The sequence below is a fragment of the Chrysemys picta genome, chromosome 2 (genome assembly GCF_011386835.1).
Source record: "Chrysemys picta bellii isolate R12L10 chromosome 2, ASM1138683v2, whole genome shotgun sequence".
Taxonomy (NCBI): Eukaryota; Metazoa; Chordata; order Testudines; family Emydidae; genus Chrysemys; species Chrysemys picta.
In genome coordinates, this window is record NC_088792.1 from 210,476,336 (window position 1) to 210,496,339 (window position 20,004).

Below are 20,004 nucleotides of genomic sequence, written 5' to 3' on the forward strand. Positions count from 1 at the left end.
TATGTGGTCCAAACTTAAAACCTGGTCTCTCAAACCATAAATCACATGAATAGTTGTTAATGCATGATTAGTTCTTTTGAACTGATTTAGAACAGCATTTGTCTTGAACTTCAAAAAATGCATTGTTTTACATTAAAGACTATACAAATCACTTTGGAAGAGAAGCAGATGACTTATTAGGAATTAAAGTAGGCCCCAGTCATGCAATTAGATCCTCGTAGGCAGATGGTTCCACCTATGTGGAGTCTCACTGATTTAAAAACGCATACAGGGATCTGTCTATGGAGGCCTGATTGCAGGATCAGTCCTTAGTTTTCAAATACCTAATGGCCCAATCTTATAAGATGCAGCTGCCCTCATAACTCCCATTAATTTCAGTGGGATGTTTAATTCCACTCAGCAACTTGCAAGGTTGAACCTTGAGGGTTTGTGTACATGGTCAAAAACATTTGTTAATTTGTTGTTCGCTAAAAGGAAATTAATTTGACATTAATTAAAAGAAAAAGATTTACCAACCAATTGCATTCTGGTTACTTAAAAAAAAAAAAAAATCTTAGTTTGTATCCTGCGAGATAAAATAAGTTTATAGAATGTCCTGAAAAACTACAACATTGTGTTTATTTCTTAAAATATTGTCTTTACTCTGGTTGATTTGATTCAATCTTCAGCCGGGTTTCAGTAGTGGATGTGATGTCATCAGCAGATCATATGTTGGAGCATCAGAGTGGGATTTGGCAATCCATGGCATGTCTAAACATGAACCCGAAAAACAAAAAAACTAAGACTTATGGGTAGTGTTGAATGCCCCTTTCTGTAGTTATTTGGGACATTCAGTGCATATTTCTAAAGTTTGGGTTTTTTTATACATTTGCATGTTCTCTTTAAAATGTGTATTGGGCGGTAATTTTGCCACTAGGCAAACTTTTTCATGCCTAGCCCTTTGGTACTGTGTCCCACAGTGTTGGGTAAAATTAGATCTTCCATGATAACATCAAAGACATGCCTGAAGGATAGTTAATTTTTTCAAAAGGTAGGGAGAAGAGAATATTTAAGACACATCAAACACAGACTTGCCTGGACTTTGCTTGTTTCTGAAGTCTATAAATAAGAATTAAAATTGATTCATGAGTTTCAAATCTAGATGTCAGCAAAAAATATATTACATATGGTTATGTTTAGGAGAAATGGAGTGTTTGCTCAAGAAGTGAAGTACTTTGTGTGTGCTTGTTCTGACTATCAGAGGACTGTTATTTCTGTTACAAATTCTGCTTTCTAGGGATTTGCAAATTAACATTAGTTATAACTCCTGAAATTTTATAAAAGTTGTAATTTTTTTAGAATGCTTTAAATTGGTTACGTTGGATTTTTTTTAGTACGTTGCAGAAAAAAATGTGTATGCACTCTCCATTGTGTGCTTTATCACACTAAATGAAAAACAGCTATTTTTTAACAAATGTAATTTTCCAGCTTCTGTACTTTCGATTTAGAGGATAAATGGAGGCTTTTTCATTTTTTATCAGGACAATTTATTCACCTTTGAAAAGCTGCTTCTCTGCTGACAAAATAGCTAGTAGTTTCTGCCATGAACTTCCTGTGTGACCTTGAGCAAAGCCTAATTATCAAACGGGCTGTGCACCTTTAGTTCCTATTGACTCCAGTGGAATTTGTGGTGCTCAATACTTCTGAAAATCGGTCAATAAATCTGCCTCCGTTTCCCATTTGTGAAATGTTCATGGTAATTAATTCTTTCCTACTTCACACAGGATATTATCTAATACTAATATTTGTCCAGAGTCCAGATCCCTGTACAGATATTAGTACTTACATATTAATTACAAATTAGATACGTGATATGAATAGTCTCTAAGTAGGTGTAGGATTTGTCCCTCATCAACTTGGTATCTGAGCATAACCTTTAAAACTAAATCTGAAGCTGCATATTAGAGGAAACAAATATACCTGTAACACATTGAACAAACAGAAGGAGGTTTTTGTAGAACAATAAAATAAATAATCCAGTTCTTCTCCATTACACGCATAGAAAAACAGGAGACTGTGATAAAGAAGATGTGAGTCTTAGGACAGATAGGATCATGAAAAATAAAACACATTTTTGCATTGAAGGATCCTTATAGGAGATGTGTAGGTTGAAGACTATGGAAAAAGTAAATACAGTTATATTGAAATTGATATCTTCATGCTCATCATTACTGCATTATATCCTTACCTTCAGCATTAACTTATCCTCTCATCCATTCAGAGTAAATTTTCTGTTTCTTAGGTGCTTCATAAAAGATATTTTTGATATCTTTAGTAGTATTTTCAAAAATTTGTCCTGCAAAATTTAGCAACTTCAGTAGAATAATGAAAGATTATTAGAAATATAACTTTTAAAATTACATAGTAGAGTGATAGGTAATGAAACTGCAGAACTGGAATTAATTTGCAAACTGGACACCATCAGATTAGGCCTGAATAAAGACTGGGAGCGATTGGTCATTACAAAACCTAAACCTAATTGCCCCAATACTGATTTCCCCCTACTGTTACTCACACCTTCTTGTCAACTGTCTGAAATGGGCCACTCTCATTACCACTTCAAAAGTTATTTTTCCTCCCTTGGTATCCTGCAGTCAATTGAATTGTCTCGTTAGACTGACCTCACACTTGGTAAGGCAAATCACATCTTTTCCTGTGTTTATACCTGCTCCTGTATTTTTCCACTCCATGCATCTGATGAAGTGGGTTCTAGCCCACGAAAGCTTATGCCCAAATACATTTGTTAATCTCTAAGGTGCCACAAGAATTTCTCGTTGTTTTTGCTGATACAGACTACCACGACTACCACTCTGAAACCTTTACACTGAATGTCTTCCATACGTCATTTTAAGATAACATAAGACACATGGAAGTCTTCAAAAGGTTTTCAGCTATCACCTGTTTTCTCATGTGGGAAAGGTAACTGTAATATATGAGAGAAAGCAAGAGAGAAGGCATTTACCACAATGATGAAGTTTGTGGGCCACACTCCTTTCTATTACCTCCTGTTACTTAAAATGCTTGGCTTTTTAGGATAAGAAAAAGGTGCTATGAGGAAACTGTATGTATAATGGAATTTGGAACCTTTTCCCTATTAGGTCACTGTTTAAAACACAATCCATGTTAGTAAAGAACAGAAATTGTCACCATATGACACATGTGGTCTCAGTACAATTGTTTCTGGACACGCATCTGCATAATATAATTATAGCCCAATCAGCCAATTATAACCCAATCAGCCTATAATCCCTCAGATGGAAGCCCCAGAACACACTAGTCCCATAAGAGAGAGAACTGCATTTCACATTCCAAGAACTTTAGTTCAAATACATTTGTTTGAATGTAAAACCGCATACATTTGAATGAACTACTATAACTTTTTTTCTGGTTTCTCTTAACTATTTCCATTTCATTTTTTTTTCTCAGACAGTGGAGTTAGATGCCAAGCCATATGCTAATGCAACGTTAATACTGAAAACTTAAGTACACAGGTCAAGAAATTAAAATGCTGAAATTCCTGTAGCTATGATAACTCTACTGTATTGAAATATTCATTAAGGTATAAATAAGACACAATCCTTAATGAAAAATATTACATATATGCATAATGTAGCCTAGTTACAAGTCTCATAACATTACATTTTAAATGTTGAATGTTGTGTATTTATATTAACCTAAATGTTGATTTAAAAATAGATTTAAAACATATAAAGAGCTTTAATAAATATTCATCGTCACCTACATATTGCACACGTTAAAACAGTTAAAGCCTAACATCCCAGCAATAGATGCCCTGCACCAAATCATCCACCTGCTTCGCAAGAAGGTATCTGGAAAGGAGAAACTAAGTTGTTGTGATTAAATTGAGGATTTTTTTCCACTTTAGACAAATATTTGGTTTGCTATATGTTGAATACTGGAAACATAAAACTTTTTTGGAAACACAAGCATAGTCCTATTAATTAGTTCGGTCAAAGCTTCCTGGTACCCTGAAAGACAAAAAGGAAGAGATTATGAGTAACGTTAGTAATTCTACACTCTCAGATAAATGTAACAAACTGGATTCCTGCCTTCTCATTGTAGTCATTTGACTTAAAAAAACCCTTTTAAGTAACCAGTTTAGTTCTTCCTGAATTCAGGTGAGAGGGGAGATAGTGTTACTTGTAGCATAGTACTTGGCCTTTTGAGCACTGCCTCTTCAGTTGGCGGCTCAGGTTGCCAATGTTACAATCTTAAATACTTTGCTGAACAGACTACCTGTTCATACAGGAGCCACATTGTTGTGCAGCCTCATTCCTTCTGATGGGTGTGGAGTAGGATTAAAGCACACTTTATAGGGGTTCTAATTGCTGATGTCTAATTGACTTTATGAATAGCAACCACTTTAAAAATAAATAAATAAACCCTCTTTCTGTGCTGCGTGACAGAACATAAAGTCTCACAGGTGTTGAGTGCTTATGAGATAAGAGAAGTCTTTACCTATGTCCCAAGAACTTTCTTTTGAAGTAGTCTCCATGCATTTTCTATCTCGTTGTTACCTCATCATCTTGTAACAGTCTATAGTGTGTATTCAGTGAATCTTTGTCTTGACTATTACTTTCCAAGTGGAAGCCTGAATACTGGAAGGTTTGCCAGAATAAAGACTAGCATATATGTCAGCAAGTAAACTTTCTTATTCAGCTATTCCAGGTGGGGGGGAAGGCAACTTCTCGACAATCCCAACCTCTACTTCTCCAAGCAAGGTCGCAGTTTTTATTTTTGTGTTTTTGTTATGTCGTTTTTATGTTATGTTATGTCGTTACTATGTCAGCACTTTCTTAATAAGGATTTCATGAGATTATAACGTTAAAGAATATCCTTTTTTGTGAATGGCATGCTGGCACCGGTATTTTTAGTTCAAAAGTTTTTTAAAATCTGAATAAAACTGGTCAGTCTTTTTTTTGGTAGTATGTTTGAAGAAGACATTGGGTGGGGAGGAAATTTCCTTATTCATTGGCTTCACATGTTTTATTTTCCCATTCTTAATTTTCTTTGTCATGTACTTAGCATCTGATTATCCCCAACAGTTACATTTGGAGGGTCCCCTACATGTGTGAATCTTCCCTCTCCTACATAGAGTAGATGTCTCGGATCCTCTGCCGGACATGGATGACTGAATAGGAAAAGAGTGAGGAAGGCACAGAATGATGTGCATCATTCCTCAAATCATCTTAAAGAGGCTTTCTGGGAAGCTTCAGCCTGAGGAGTCCCCAGCAGCATGGCTCCATTATTGCTGGGAGAATAGTAGTAGCCCCAGAAGCGTGCCCTCCTTGTGGACTTAAGGGACCACCGCTTAAGGTTCCTAACGTTGCTGCTTTGTGTGTATCCATGATTCTGTGCTTAATTACATGACCGGATACTGTAATATTTGAAAATTAATGTCGGAAATCTTTTCTACAACTTTATATATCCACTTAGTACTGTGTACTACTCCATGTCTGCAAAGTCCAAGAAATTGTTTATATGAATAATACACAATACCCCCTACTTTTACAGCATAGTAGAGGTGAAGTATATTTTTTACAAAGGAGAAATTTCGATATTAACTTAAAAGGGAAGCAGGTGTTATTTATTAAGGATCCTGAGATAGCCAATAATGGGATCTTCATAGCTGTTCCTGAACTCAGCCAAGAACTAATTCAGATATCATGGCAAGGTCCAAATAGGCCCTACCCCTCTTAGTCCAGGAGTCACTACTTTCCTCCTCCTCCTAGTTATGTTGCAGCATTTTTTCCTCTTTCACAGATGGCAGGCAAGCATATTTCCATAGAGATTGACACCAGGAAACACTCATGGAACCAAATGACTTTTGCATCACATACACCTGAATAAATCACATCCCTCATGTGACTAAAACCCACTGGAATGGAAAAATGGAAACTGAGGCCATTTCCAAAGTAGGGCTTTGCAAACAACAATGCTGCCTCCTATCCGATGGGCCAATTTTAGAATGAGTTATAAATTACCTGTGGACAAGAGAAAAGGGAGTGGTTAAATGTTATGAATGATTTTTAAAGCTTTCATAACTGAAAGGACAGTTCAGCTATACAGTTGTTTTAAAATGAGTCAAAAGATAATCCATGTTTTTTCTTTTCACTTTCCAGGATTACAGTTGAAAATATCCAAACTGAAAAAGGAAAGGTGTTTGTAAGTACCTATTCGTATGCCAGACAGATCTAATTCATAGGAGGAAAATTTTAATATAGTTAATAAACTGTAATTCCTACATGATGAGTTGAGGACTCGAGGCCTGATCCTGCAGACATCCATGTGCATAACTTGACTCATATGAGTAGCAATGTTGAAGTCAGTAATATACATGTATAAACATTTGCAGGATCTATAACCTGAACTCCAGTTCTCCATTGCTTGCATGAGTGGTTGGTGATGCAGTCTTCTATGGTATTTCTAGGGTGCCCATCAAGGATGTTGATAATTCAAATATGAAAAAAAATAAGTAGGAAACCTTTTTTTAAGGTGAAGTCGCTTCTGTACATTATAAAGGAGCAGCAAGTGGCATAACCATATTTTAAAAAAATTTTTAGCTTAGTAGTTTACCTTTAAATGCTGCCTCCCCTAAGCTGGGTCATAGTGATTTGTATAAAAAACTCCAGCCTGAAGTAGAGATGTAAATACTGTTTAAAAAGTTAACCGTTTAAACATTTAAAAATGTTTAAATGGTTAAGCGGCTGGGGCCCCTCAGGCCGGGTGGCACAGCTGGGGGCTGTGCGGCCTGCCAGTGCGGGGCAACTTGGACCAGCTGGCTGGCTGGCCCAGGGATAACAGTTAAGGCGGGTTAACCTGTAGGACTAATGCCTACCGGTTAACTAGTTAACCTTTTACATCCCTAGCCTGAAGGTTTATGCACTCCTGTGCTGTGCAAAATTTATTTTTTCCTCTTTTTTAACAATATTGAACATAGCTTATTACACATTTTCTAGTTCATGTGTCTATTTTAACCTAGATAATAGAAGTAAACATAGTAAAATCCATGTACTGTGTTTACAAAATTAAAACAGCTTGTTTTTAGTTCTCACTCCAGATTCTATAATTCAGTTAAATGCCAAATCCTATATTAATTCAACATTCTGTTTGCAAATTTTAACTCCAGATTTCAGGAAAGGAAAAATGAAAGTTTCAAGAACTTGACTGCATTATAAGTAGTGTATACTAATGTTTGCTATATGAAAAAATGTCTTTGATGTATGTTATAGTTTTCTTTCCATTTTTGGGGGGGACTTAATTGCATTAAACACACTAAAGAAGTTAGGTTGTACTATTCTAACCAGTAATCAAAATACTCCCTATGTGCAATATGGTCAAGATGTACATTCTTTATTTTTAAATATGCAACTATAATACTCTTAACATAGTTTTCTGTATTCTGTTTCTTTGTGCTCTTCTAAAACAAATTATACCTTATGAATGTGTACTTATGTTAACTAGTTTTCCCATTGTTAATTTCAGCCACTGCATTTTTCCTAGTTATGCCATTTTGAATAAATAATTCCTCTCCTTCCTTTGTAGTTGCACCTTTCAAATACTTTTTAACAGATATGAGCCCTCCCCAACATTGTCCAAATATACTCTTAGTCTTACACTTATGTATTTATTTGTACAATAACTCCCAGAGGTGTCATCTTTCTGGTGGCTCTTTTATGACTTCCTCCAATATATGTATCATTATGGTAGTGAGGTTCTTGGAGATCAAGGCAGATTTCCACAGCAGCTGTGCACCAAAGCCCTATAGTATGGAATTATTACTTCCCTTTTCTGTGGTGTGAAATCTTTACATGTATATCAAGATTACATTGCCCTTTTGTGCTGTCCTATTGCATTGCGAAATCCTATTTAACTTGCTGTCCACTTTCAGAACTACTACTTTTCAGGTATTTGCCGTCTATTAAATTTGTTACTTGATTTGTATTTCCCCAGATTCATTAGCTTGCATTTTTCCAAATTAAATTAAGTTTGATTTTTGGCTATAGGCCCCTGTGCATTTTGTCTGTCCTCACTGGTGTTTGCAGTTCCTACAAAATTTTAGTGTTGTGTGCATATTCCGGCTAAACACACCCCACTTATATTCTCTAGTTGTCATTATCCTCATGCTGCCAAATGTCAGGCATTTCAGTTTTGTCACACATTCCCTTTTCTTAGCTGGGTTCTTGCACATCCATCGGAGCTGCTGTCCTATGTTTTGGCCACCTGGTGTCAATTTGGCACCTGCTGTGTAGTCATCTGCCTGCTGCCTCTCTTACCATTCCCTCTGCTGGATCAGGACCTGAAAAGGGCAGCTAGGAGGAGTTAGCAGTGGCATTGAAGGAGAAGGCAGGACAGCAGCACAAGATGAGGGACATATTATCCTCAAGCTCCCACATCTGCAGCCTGCCCATCCTCTTCAGCACTCTCTAAATCTTCCCAGCAACCCACAAACCCTCAGCAGTACCAACAGCCCCAGTAACCACACACACCGCTACCTCTTAGCTTCCATCTTGAGCACTCACCCAGCTTTGCCAGCCACAGTTGCCAAGGTTTGTGCAGCTGCAAGTCCTACTCCCATCTCTGATTGGACAGAGTGTGTTGACTGTCAGCTTAGGCTTCAGTTTATAGTACATGCAAACTATTTGCAAACATTAAATTTGTATAAAACATAATGCATGGAACAGAACAAAATTTGGCAGATTGGGCCATGGTTTTTTAGTCCTTCAGCCAGTTTTCAGTCCATTTGACATTGGTATCAAAATTAATTCGAATTAATTTTGAGAGTAGGGTTTCATGAAACACCCTGACAGATGTTTTGTGAAAATCTAAATAGTGTATATCTAGTTTATATGTCAGGAATAAAGTAGCTTTGGCAATACAGTGACTGTGTAACTTCACAGGCAATAATGGAACCAAGCTTGAAATCAAATCAGACTTTTTACACTACAACACTTGTGTACCGTCAGTTTTAGTAAATGATTTTCAGTTAAGTTATTTCTTGCTTTGTGTAATAGTCACAAATATCTTGAAAAATCAAATGAAGCACCACCCTTTTTATTTATTATTATGTACAGCTTCCAAAAAGATATCTAGATGTGCTTCAGTTCCAGTCTAAAATTGTCAGATTGCTGTTACTGACTTAATCCTGAATATCCTGACCTGTTTCTACAACCATGTAAAATGAAAAGTTTACATTCTTGGGCAGTTTGGTCTCTAGAAGATTTGTATTATTGATGATATTTTGTTGTGATTTAATACATATCAAACCAAATGGCGTAATTATTGTTTGCTGGAGTCGTTCTACAAGTACCACATTGTAGATACAATAGTCTTACATAGGGGTTTTTATTTTCCCTGATGCTTTTGAATAGCTGAGGTTTAATATTTCAGACTTGATAACCAGCCTGACAATGAGCTCCTTATGTTGTACCCTGGTTCAGTGTTGGAGCTAATGATCTTGTAAATGCAGGGTCAGAGACTATTCATTACAAAGACTAGCTTCTTAGCCAAATTGTCAGTCACTTTGTCAAGCAGTACCAAAATCCTGAAAACTTCTTCCTGTTCCTTCCATTGTATTTCTTTAAAACATGAACATAAAGTTTAGGATCAGATCACTAAATTTACTGAGTTTTAAAAGGAGATGGTAGTGTACCTTTATATATTCTTTTAAGTATTTTTTATGTAAAACAGGATTCAAGTCTATAGTTTGATAATTTAAAGATGACCTATAAATGACTTTTAAAAATTGGATTTATTCCTTTTTTGCATGTTTATGAATCTCATAGACTTTAAAGCTAGAAGGGAACATCATGATCATCTATTCCAGTGGTCACCAACTGGTAGATTGCGATCAAGTAGTTGATCCTGGAGCCTCTGCCAGTCAATCTTGATTGCCAGCCGCTAAAAGTCTGGCGGCGCAGCAGGACTAAGGCTGGCCCCATGCTGCTCCCAGAAGCAGCTGGCACATCTCTGCGGCCCCTGGGCTGGGGAGGCCGGCGGCTCCGCGCGCTGCCCCTCCCCTCCCCCCCCCCCCCCCCCGAGCACCGACTCCGCAGCTCCCATAGGCCAGAAACTGCGGCCAATGGGAGCTGCGGGGGCAGAATTTGCAACCTCGGCAGTGGGAGGGGGCAAGCAGATAAGCACCTCGCACCCCCTCCTACACCCAAACTCCCTCCCAGACCCTGCACCCTAGCCCGGAGCCCACACCCAAACACTTGCCCCAGCCCAGAGCTCCCCCATGCACCCAACTCTTTCCCAAAGCCCGCACACCTCACCCCCTCCTGCATCCCAATTCCCTGACCCAGGCTCAGCCCAGAACCCCCCCCACACTCTGAACCCCTCGGCCCCTGCCCAGAGCCTACACTTCCTCCCGCACCCCAACCCCCTCCTCCAGCCTGGTGAAAGTGAGTGAGGGTGGGGGAGAGCGAGCAATGGAGGGAGTGGGGAATGGAGTCAGCAGGGTGGGGCAAATCCTGGTTTGATCTTAAATTCAAAAAGTGATCTTGTGCATAAAAAGTTTGGAGACCACTGATCTAGTCTGACCTCCTGAACACTGCAGGCCACAGAACCTCACTCATCTACTCCTGTATTAGACCCATAACTTCTTGCTGAGTTACTGAAGTTCTCAAATCATGATTTAAAGACTTCAAGTTACAGAGAATCCTCTATTTACACTGAAAGTGACCCATGTCCCATGCAGAGAAAGATGGAAAAACCCCAGGGTCTCTGCCAATCTGACCCAGGGGAAAATTCCTTCCCAACTCCAAGTATGGTGATCAGGTGGACCCTAAGCATGTGAACAAGACCCACCAGCCAGAATTCTCTGTAGTAGCTCAGAGCCCTCACCATTACCAGCCTTTGGAGATATAGTATTTGCCACTAGCAGTTGCAGATTGGCTACATGCCATTATAGGCAGTCTCCTCATACTGTTCCTTCCATAAATTTATCAAACTCAGTCTTGAAGCTAGTTAGGATTTTTGCCCCCCAGTACTCCCTTGGAAGGCTGTTCCAGAACTTCACTCCTCTGATGAGTAGAAATCTTCATCTAATTTGAAGCCTAAACTTGTTGATGATATCCATTTGTTCTTGTGTCAACATTGGTGCTTAACTTAAATAATTCCTGCCCCTTCTTGGTATTTATCTCGCTCATGTATTTATAGAGAGCAATCATAATCCCCCTCCATCTTCTTTTGGTTAAGCTAAACAAGCCAAGCTCTCTGTCTCCTCTTATAAAGTAGGTTTTCCATTCCTTGGATCATCCCGGTAGCCCTTTTCTGTACCTGTTCCAGTTTGAATTAATCTTTCTTAAACATGGGAGACCAGAATTGCGCACACCATTCCAGATGAGATGTCACCAGTGCCTTGTACAATGGTACTAACACTTCCTTGTCTATACTGGAAATACCTGACCTGATACATCCTATGACTGCATTAGCCTTTTTCAAGGCTGCATCACATTGGCAGCTCATAGCCATCCTGTGATCAACCAGTACACTCAGGTCTTTCCCCCTCCCCTGTCGCTTCCAACTGATAAATCCCCAGCCTACAGCAAAAATTCTTGTAATTCCCAAAGTACATGGCATTGCACTTTGCACTATTAAATTTCATCCCCTTTCTGTTACTCCAGATTTCAAGGTAATCCAGATCTTCTTTTATGATACTCCGTGTTGGCAATACCTCCCAATTTTGTGTTGTCTTGAAATTTTATTAACACACACCCACTTTTTGTGCCAAGGTAATTAATAAAAATGCTAAATAAGATAGGTCCCAGGACGGATCCCTGAGGAACTCCACTAGTAACCTCAATCCAGCCTGACAGTTCACCCTTCAGGCATGAGCCGTTGTAGTCTCTCCTTTAACCAGTTCCTTATCCACCTTTCAGTTCTCATATTAATCCCCATCTTCTCCATTTTAACTTAAAATTTCCCATGTGGAACTGTATCCAATGCCTTACTAAAATCCAGGTAGATTAGATCTACTGCATATAGTAGGCCTGAAAGGTGTGTGGGGGGGTTCCCCCTGAAATATGAGGATTGTCTAGACTACTCGTCCCTGGCTTTTCACTCCACAAGGAGATGAGAGTCTATATTAGTGCTTCTAGGGGCACTTGCAAGATCAGGCACTTCAGACCGTAAACTCCTTACACAAGAGGATCATTTAATTGTATTGTAAAGCACTATTTGGATCTATGATAGTGATTTGAGTAATAAGTGAAGTCAGAAAGCATTCAAGGTATTAATTTATTTTAAAATTCTAAATCAATAAAAGAAAAAAATCTGGGTAGTACACTGCAGAAGCATCTTCCTACCACATTTGTGAACGCCAATCCCGCAGCCCAAAATCAAAGAGTTGTAAAATGTATTTGAAAACATCTAGAGGGACGGCATCAACCTGAAAATGGTATTCGTCTAAAAAAGCCCCCAAAACGCTATATTGACTAGTTACAGGTAGCCCCCAAGATAACAGAAAGAAGTTAGCAAAAATGTTTGTTTTTTATTTACCTTGTGCATTTGGCAGCAGTTTGTTTTTAGTCAGATTTGATGTTTCCCTGTATAGTCAGTCTCTCTGTTCCTTGAATAAACCCTTATAGGCATTCTTTAGACTATAAGGAAGGAAGTGTTTGGGGTTTTTTTGTTTTATTTTGTTTTAAAGCTAGCTAACATGTTTTCAAATATTACCGAGCACATAGATTAGATAGGGTTTAATACCTTTAAAATGTGTTCCCAGGCTGTGGTCGGTGCTAAGCTCTACTTTAGAACCCATGAGAAGGGTAACTCTCCCCGCCCCCCCCGCTCCCCCAAAACCAGTCATGTTGTGTTGTGGGGTAGGAGATTGCAACATCCGCAGGGCCGGCTCTACCATTTTTGCCTCCCCAAGCAAAAAAAAAAACCAGTCACTTGGACTGTGCCGCCCTAAGAATGGACGGAAGGCCGCCCCTTAGCATGTGCCGCCCCAGGCATTTGCTTCCTCCGCTGGTGCCTGGAGCCGGCCCTGAACATCCGTTCAGGATGGGGGGAAGGGTAGTAGGAGAAAACGGGGGATCATTGGGAATTGAACAGCCAACCAGGCATAATGCTTTTATAGCGTTCTAATCCTTGGTGCCATAAAACTTCCGCTTAATCCTAGTCAAAAGGATTTAAAAGAGAGAACAAGCTCAATGAGTGCACACAGGCTACCGTGGCAGAATGGGTAACTGTTACTATATAATATCTGAGAATTCAGTACCTTTCTATTAAATTAGTCAGCTGTTCATCTTTTAATTGATAAAATAAAATGGTAAAAAGTTAATTTGTTTATGAAAATTAAATGTTTTTTGTTCATGTTCTATTTACAAAGTGCCTCAGTCACTCAAATCAGCACTTCCCACTCTATGCTCCTTTATAGTCCTCTGATTGTTCCATTCCATGATCCTCAGCAGTAAATAAAGAAGAGGATCATAGAAGAAAAGGATTCAATAAATTGTCTTTGCAGTTTTCTTTAAGTAAAATACGTTTTTACTCCACTCTTTTTATGTTAGTCACCCAAATATTGGCATACTGTGACTGGAAGAGAGAAGGAAGAACAATTGTCAGTGTGTAGACTTACTGCTCTACAACACCCAGCACTCTCATCTGAAATTTCTTTGTGAATTGTGTTATACTTACACTTACTTTTCACCCCCACCCCCACACAGTTTGAAAAGTTATTGTGGGCAAGATTTGCAATGAATGGAAGCGGTTATATTTTATCTTTGAGGTTACAGGCAAATTGCATCTGTCTCATAATAGTTAGCAGTTGCTGGCTGACATTTGTATTTCAGCAGTGATATTTGGTTTATAGGTTAATGTTTATAAATTATAGCTTTAAAAAACACTGCATGTTTAAAAAAAAAAGTAATTGAATTCTAGATTTTTAAAGGTATATAGCATAAATTAGTTTTCCGTATTTAAGATGTTGACAAAAGTGCCCCCCACTCAGAAAAACGCAAAAAAAAAATCTGCTGGGGGAGACGCACCTCTTCCCCAGCAGTCCAGGCAACGCGTCTGTTCCAGCATGCCTGGAGTAGCCTCAGAGGCAGGAGAGGGGGCTGGGTGTGCGTGCCTGCATGGTTGATCACCATCGGGGGGGGGGGGGGGGGCAGGGCTAGGCATACAAACAAGAGGGACAGATTGTCTCTGTCCCTCTCGCTTGTTACTGCAGCTTGCTGGCGTGGAAGGGTAGGGCTTTTTATTATGCAGGAGGCAGGATAGAGGCAGAAATGTAGCAGCCTGCCAGCTAGTTAATTGATCTCATTCTCTGAGGCAGAAATGTAGCAGTCTGCCTTCGTAGTAACATTGTTAATGTTCCTATTGTTAACTGTTCCCATGCTCAGTCAGTTCCCCCAGGAGCATAAAACCTGTGAAAGTTTTAAGGCCTCTACGTTGCTAGAGTGATGTAAAGGAGCCTTATTATAAATGACAGTAAGGGAATTTTTAGCTAGGAAGATCTATGTGCTTTTTCACTTTTTTCCTGTGCAAAAGTGCCACAATGGGGTGTTATTACATCTCAGGATTTATTTTACTTACCCACTTAAAAAAAAAAAATTACTGAGGGCAAATAAAACATTTACCAAGCAGTCAATAAAATGTCAGGACAATCAGAACCAAGCACTTCCTGAAGTACCCAGCCAGTCCAGGACAATGATTAGCAAAACTGTATGATTTTCATGTGTGAAAGTCTGAGCAATTTAAAATTACATTCTACTTTTTTTCCCTTCTCTTTGGTTTTCTGTAATGTAATTTAAATCCAGGGTTATAACTGGAATGCAGGGTATTAGTTACCAAGTGTTTGTAACTTAACTTTCATGTGTTTTGGAAATGCTGAATAGTTATTGAGACTTTTTTTCTGTATTGTAGTTTAAATAAAATACCAAAACAAATGAAACTGGTATGATTATATTGCTTTATTTTGACAAAATATGCAGAATTTTGAATTTTTTTGGTGCCAAATTTGGATTTTTTGGGGGGTGCAGAATCCCCCCAGAAGTAGTATTTAGGGCGTCATAATTTGGGTGACTTTTGTCTGATTTATTTGGAGATTTGTAGAAAAAATTGGCTTTGGCCCCAGATCTAACCTACCACTTTTAATGGCTCTTTTAGTGGCATAACTCTTTTTGTGGGTTTAAATGGGGGAAGAATCCAAAATCAGACATTAGTGGAAATTCAATTGCAATGTGAGCTATGGAGTACCTACTATTTCTGTATAATTCAAACATTATATTAAGTTACCAGCCATTCACAATAAACACATGCAAGTGTTTCATTTATTGTCTTCAACTTAATATTTTTGCTGATTATCAATCACACTGCTCAGACAGAAGAAACATTACAGAGAGCAAAGTCGCCACAACCATAACAGAATTCTCTATTGGAACTTAATAGATTTTAGTCAGAACTGAAGAGAGATTTTTTTATCTATTTCTAAAAGCATTTACCTGTTTCTCCTTTATTTTAGGGATGCAGAGAGGCTTGAAGAGTTTTATACCAAAAATCAACAGCTGAGAGAGCAACAGAAAGGACTTCATGACACTATCAAAGTTTTAGAAGACAGGTGAGTGAGGTTTTGTTTTGTTTTTGTTTTGCTGGGGGGAGAGGCGAGAAGGGCTGAACCAAACTTTTTTCATGTATACTCAAAACATAGTTAAAGGGAGAGGTAGCAAGTGCAAATCCTCTTACATAATTGTATTAGTTCCCAGGTACCACAGTGCTTGGTGCAATACAGATAAATAGAAATGAAAGAGATCAACCTGGAAACAATGTGGCAACTTCTAAACAAATCCATATCCTCTACAAAAATTGCTGTAAGAGGTGTAAATTAAATAGGCAATTGAGAACTTAGCACGTTTGAAGATTGACAAAACTCCAGAGCAAGACAAGATCCTGCCAAGGATTCTAAAGGAAATGGCAAAATAAACTAGAAAGCATTTATTAGATTACATTTTATATTTTAAAACTCTTGTGACAACTGATTAGACATCCTTCCAGTAGATGATGATTTTCAGGGTTCTTTTCAATCTCCTTTAAGCTTTTTGCTTTTTCCCCAATCTTTTCTCATTCTCAACTGTTCACTGATCACTACTTGCTCCATTCTGTTTTTTTCTTTAAGTTTGGATGCCACGTGGCTTGTTGTTCCTATTTTTGTTTAATCTATTAGTATTGAACAAAACTAGTATGCATAAAATTATATCAAATCTCCTATTCGTCTTTAAAAGTGTCTGGGACCAGTATTATGTTACTTGTATATAAAACTCACTACTAAAAGGCTTTTAGAATGCATTGAAAGCAGGAGTTCATAATATATTGGGACTATTTCCCTACCTTGTCTGCTAGGTGAAAATCCACAACAAGGTAAAAGCCTTATAGTTTGCTTTATACCTGGAAATTCTTTGTGAAGGGGAATAGGACCATTGAATAGTGTAAGGTACTGAACTTTTGACCCTGCATGAATAAAGTAAAGAGACACAAATGGATGAACTTGCATGGTTACTTAGCAGACAAAGTACTCTTGTTCTGAAAAACCAAGAGTATTTAAGACTGTTTGATTCAAGGAGGACAACTGTATTACAAACCTCAGTTTTAACTCTCAGAATACCACGTGTTTAATGTGGTTATGATAAGAAGAGAGACTACTAAAACATCCTTTTTACAGTAATTCTCCATTGCTATAGTATCAAACATAATCAGTTTAAAAGCCAAGATGATTTTTCTTAGAGACAATGCTCAACCTAAGATCTGAAAATTCAGCTGTATTCTTTCTGCTTCTTAAGTTACCAGGAATAAATTCTTACTGCAGAAATACAATATTAACTGGCAATTATTTTGATAACCTAGGTAAAACAGAATCCAGCTCTGTGTTCCATAACACTTTTAGTTCTTCATTGCTAACAGTAGTAAATAAACGCTTGGTTTTGCCTACAAAGTGAACAAATATGACGTAATAGGGAGAGAATCTCTGAAGGCAGCGCCCCACCAGCAGCAGTGCAGAGGTTAGGGTGGCAATACCATACCATGCCACCCTTACTTCTGCATTGCTGCCTTCAGAGCTGGGTGGCCAGAGAGTGGCAGCTGCTGACTGAGGGCCCAGCTCTGTAGACAGCAGCACAGAAATAAGGGTGGCAATACCATACCATGCCATTGTTACTTCTGCGCTGCTGCTGGTAGCTCTGCCTTCAGAAGTGGGCTCCCAGCCAGCAGCCGCTGCTTGCCAACTGCCCAGCTCTGAAGGCAGCGCCACCGCCAGCAGGAGCACAGAAGTAAGGGTAGCAGTACCGCAACCCCCCCTAAAATAACCTTGCGACCCTCCCCACTAGGACTCCTTTTTGGGTCAGGACCCCTACAATTACACCACCATGAAATTTCAGATTTAAATAGCTGAAATCATGAAATTAAAACTTTTTAAAATTCTATGACTGTGAAATTGACCTAATGCACTGTGAATTTGGTAGGACCCTATGTATGACATTCTTTCTAACAGATGGAAAATTTATTTTTTAATTTTTCACATAGATTAAGAGCAGGATTATGCGATCGCTGTGCAGTAACTGAGGAGCATATGAGAAAGAAACAGCAGGAGTTTGAAAATATCCGGCAACAGAACCTTAAACTCATCACGGAACTTAGTGAGTGTTATCTAGTATAATGGTCCCCAAGACAAAATGCAGTCTGTTGTAAATGTAAACTGGTGATTATACACCTTGCTATAGGTTGAGAGAATTCCCATATTGTAGCTTTTAATAAGCCTGAGAAGTTCAATAAAGCAAGAACACTCCCTTCTGTGGTCTTCAAAACAAAATAAATAAGAGACAGTTTTTAGTTATTTTAATTTCATATTAACATGGAGTGAAATCCTGTTGCTCTAATCTCATTGTATGTATTTCGTTTTTATTCTCTCATGGTTATGGCCCTACCAAATTCACAATCCATTTTGATCAATTTCAAGGCCAGAGGGTTTTAAAATTGGTCAATTTCATGTTTTCAGATGTTTGTCTGAATTTTCAGGCTGTTGTAATCCTGGAAGTCCTGACCCAAAAGAACAGCCATTGGGGTCACAAAGCTGTTCTGGGGGGGGTCGCAGGATTGCCACCCACAGCTTTGTGACACACACACACACACACCACACACACACACACACACACACCATGATCTCTTTTTGGGTCGGAATCCCCAAGGTCACAACACCCTGAAATTTAAGATGTAAACATGTGAAATTGACTGATTTAAAAACCCTCTGGCCTTGAAATTAATCAAAATGGACTGTGAATTTGGTAGGGCCATAACCATGAGAGAATAAAAACAAAATAAATACAAAGAAAATATATAAGAAGAAAAAGGAACAGAAGCATGACAATAAAGAGAAAATGAACAGAGGAAGGTGGGACCTGGCATTCCAGCAATATGGGGTATTATGGGAAGAGGCATGGAGATGAGACTCCGTGTGTTCTAAGTGCGAGGTATTGGCAGAAATAGGAGAGATGGAAGAGATGAGGTCAGAGGTGTAAGTCAGCGAATTGTGATGAGTCTTTCTAGTTTTAATTTCTACTATTACAGCTTCCAATAGCATAGTAATGTGTTATTGTTTCTCAGACGATCTGGTTACTTTGGGGACCAAAAAGTAAGCCTTGATTATGTTGTTTTCATAGTCTCTCTGTCCCCAGTCTAGGCAATTATGTCAGGGAACCCAGAATGAGCTGTTCAGTTTGACTGCAAAAAACTTACATCCAAAATTAAAGTAACTACTAATTACATGGAACTAATTAACATTGTGATCCAGTAATTTGTAATAACTTTGCTGTAAAAAATTAATTTACAACAATGACTCACTTGAATACTTCTGTTTTTGAATGTCAATAAAAGAGTAGAAGCTTACAGTTTTACAATTGTGTAATAATCTCTCACTCCCTAGTCATGTTAGAGGAACTAACAAAAGTCAAATGCAACATAAGATTAGTGTGTGTGCTGACGTTTCACTATATATTGCAGTGAATGAAAAAAACAACTTACAGGATGAAAATAAAAAGATATCTGAACAGCTTCAGCAGTTGCAGAAGCAGATGGAGTAAGTTCCTTTTTCTCAACATTAATTTCAGAAAATATTACGTCTGTTTAATTCCTCAAACTTGAGTCAGATCTCTTAATAAATTGTCCAATGAAAGTCCACTTTCATTTGGAATTAAATAAAGAACTAAAAACAAATATCTTGCTATCTCAATATGCAGCATTTTCCCTTATTTTATACTGTGTGTGTGTGTATGTGTCAGAGGGAAAGAATTTCTGTAACCAAGTGATTGGACTTATTGATAGCTTTAAGAGACCGTGGTCATTTTAAATTATCTTGGTCATTATGAATATGGATTTTAAATTCATATTCACTTATACCAGTGTAGATACTCTGGTTATTCTTTCTTGCCTGGATGAGATTTTAGAAAAGAGATTTTTAAATTAGATATTTAGTGAGAGGGGGAAATCTCTGAAAAGCAGTACATTTTGCAAGAGACCCCAAGTATAAATGCAATCCAATGACCTACATATTCTCCAATGTAATATGATGGCACATGTAATATTGTACTTAATACAGAGATGATGTTGCATTGTGGGAGAGCGAGCTAGTTTTCTTTCATGTAGCTGTGATGCAAAAGCACTCGAAATATTTTGTTCAGTTCTGGTCTTTTAGGGATCAGCCCTGTGATGGCAGGAACATAGACTAGAGGAACTAATAGGTCTTCTCCTTTTCAAGCATATATAATGAAATTAGATCTTTACTGCTTGGTTGTCCTCCTAGCAGGGCTAAAACTGTCTAAAATTACTATTTCCAAAGAGACTTATGAAGGTATAGGGGAAGGCAGTCTAGATTATAGGAAAACTGTATTGTGTGTTCAAATCCTATTTTACTAGAGGTCTTTCTACCATCCTTGGATAGAGAGATCAGAG

General features: G+C 38.2%; 1 protein-coding gene across 6 annotated transcripts in view; it reads left to right on the plus strand.

The window, feature by feature from the left end:
* The window catches only part of RBBP8 (RB binding protein 8, endonuclease), a 72,968-nt gene that overhangs the window by 13,165 nt on the left and 39,799 nt on the right, over window positions 1–20,004 (plus strand). For all 6 annotated transcript variants that reach the window (XM_065582089.1, XM_065582088.1, XM_065582087.1 and 3 more), the window contains 4 exons: window positions 6,183–6,225; window positions 15,533–15,628; window positions 17,584–17,696; window positions 19,057–19,132. In XM_065582089.1, the coding sequence (XP_065438161.1) occupies window positions 6,183–6,225; window positions 15,533–15,628; window positions 17,584–17,696; window positions 19,057–19,132 (328 nt within the window). The remainder of the gene's footprint in view (window positions 1–6,182; window positions 6,226–15,532; window positions 15,629–17,583; window positions 17,697–19,056; window positions 19,133–20,004) is intronic.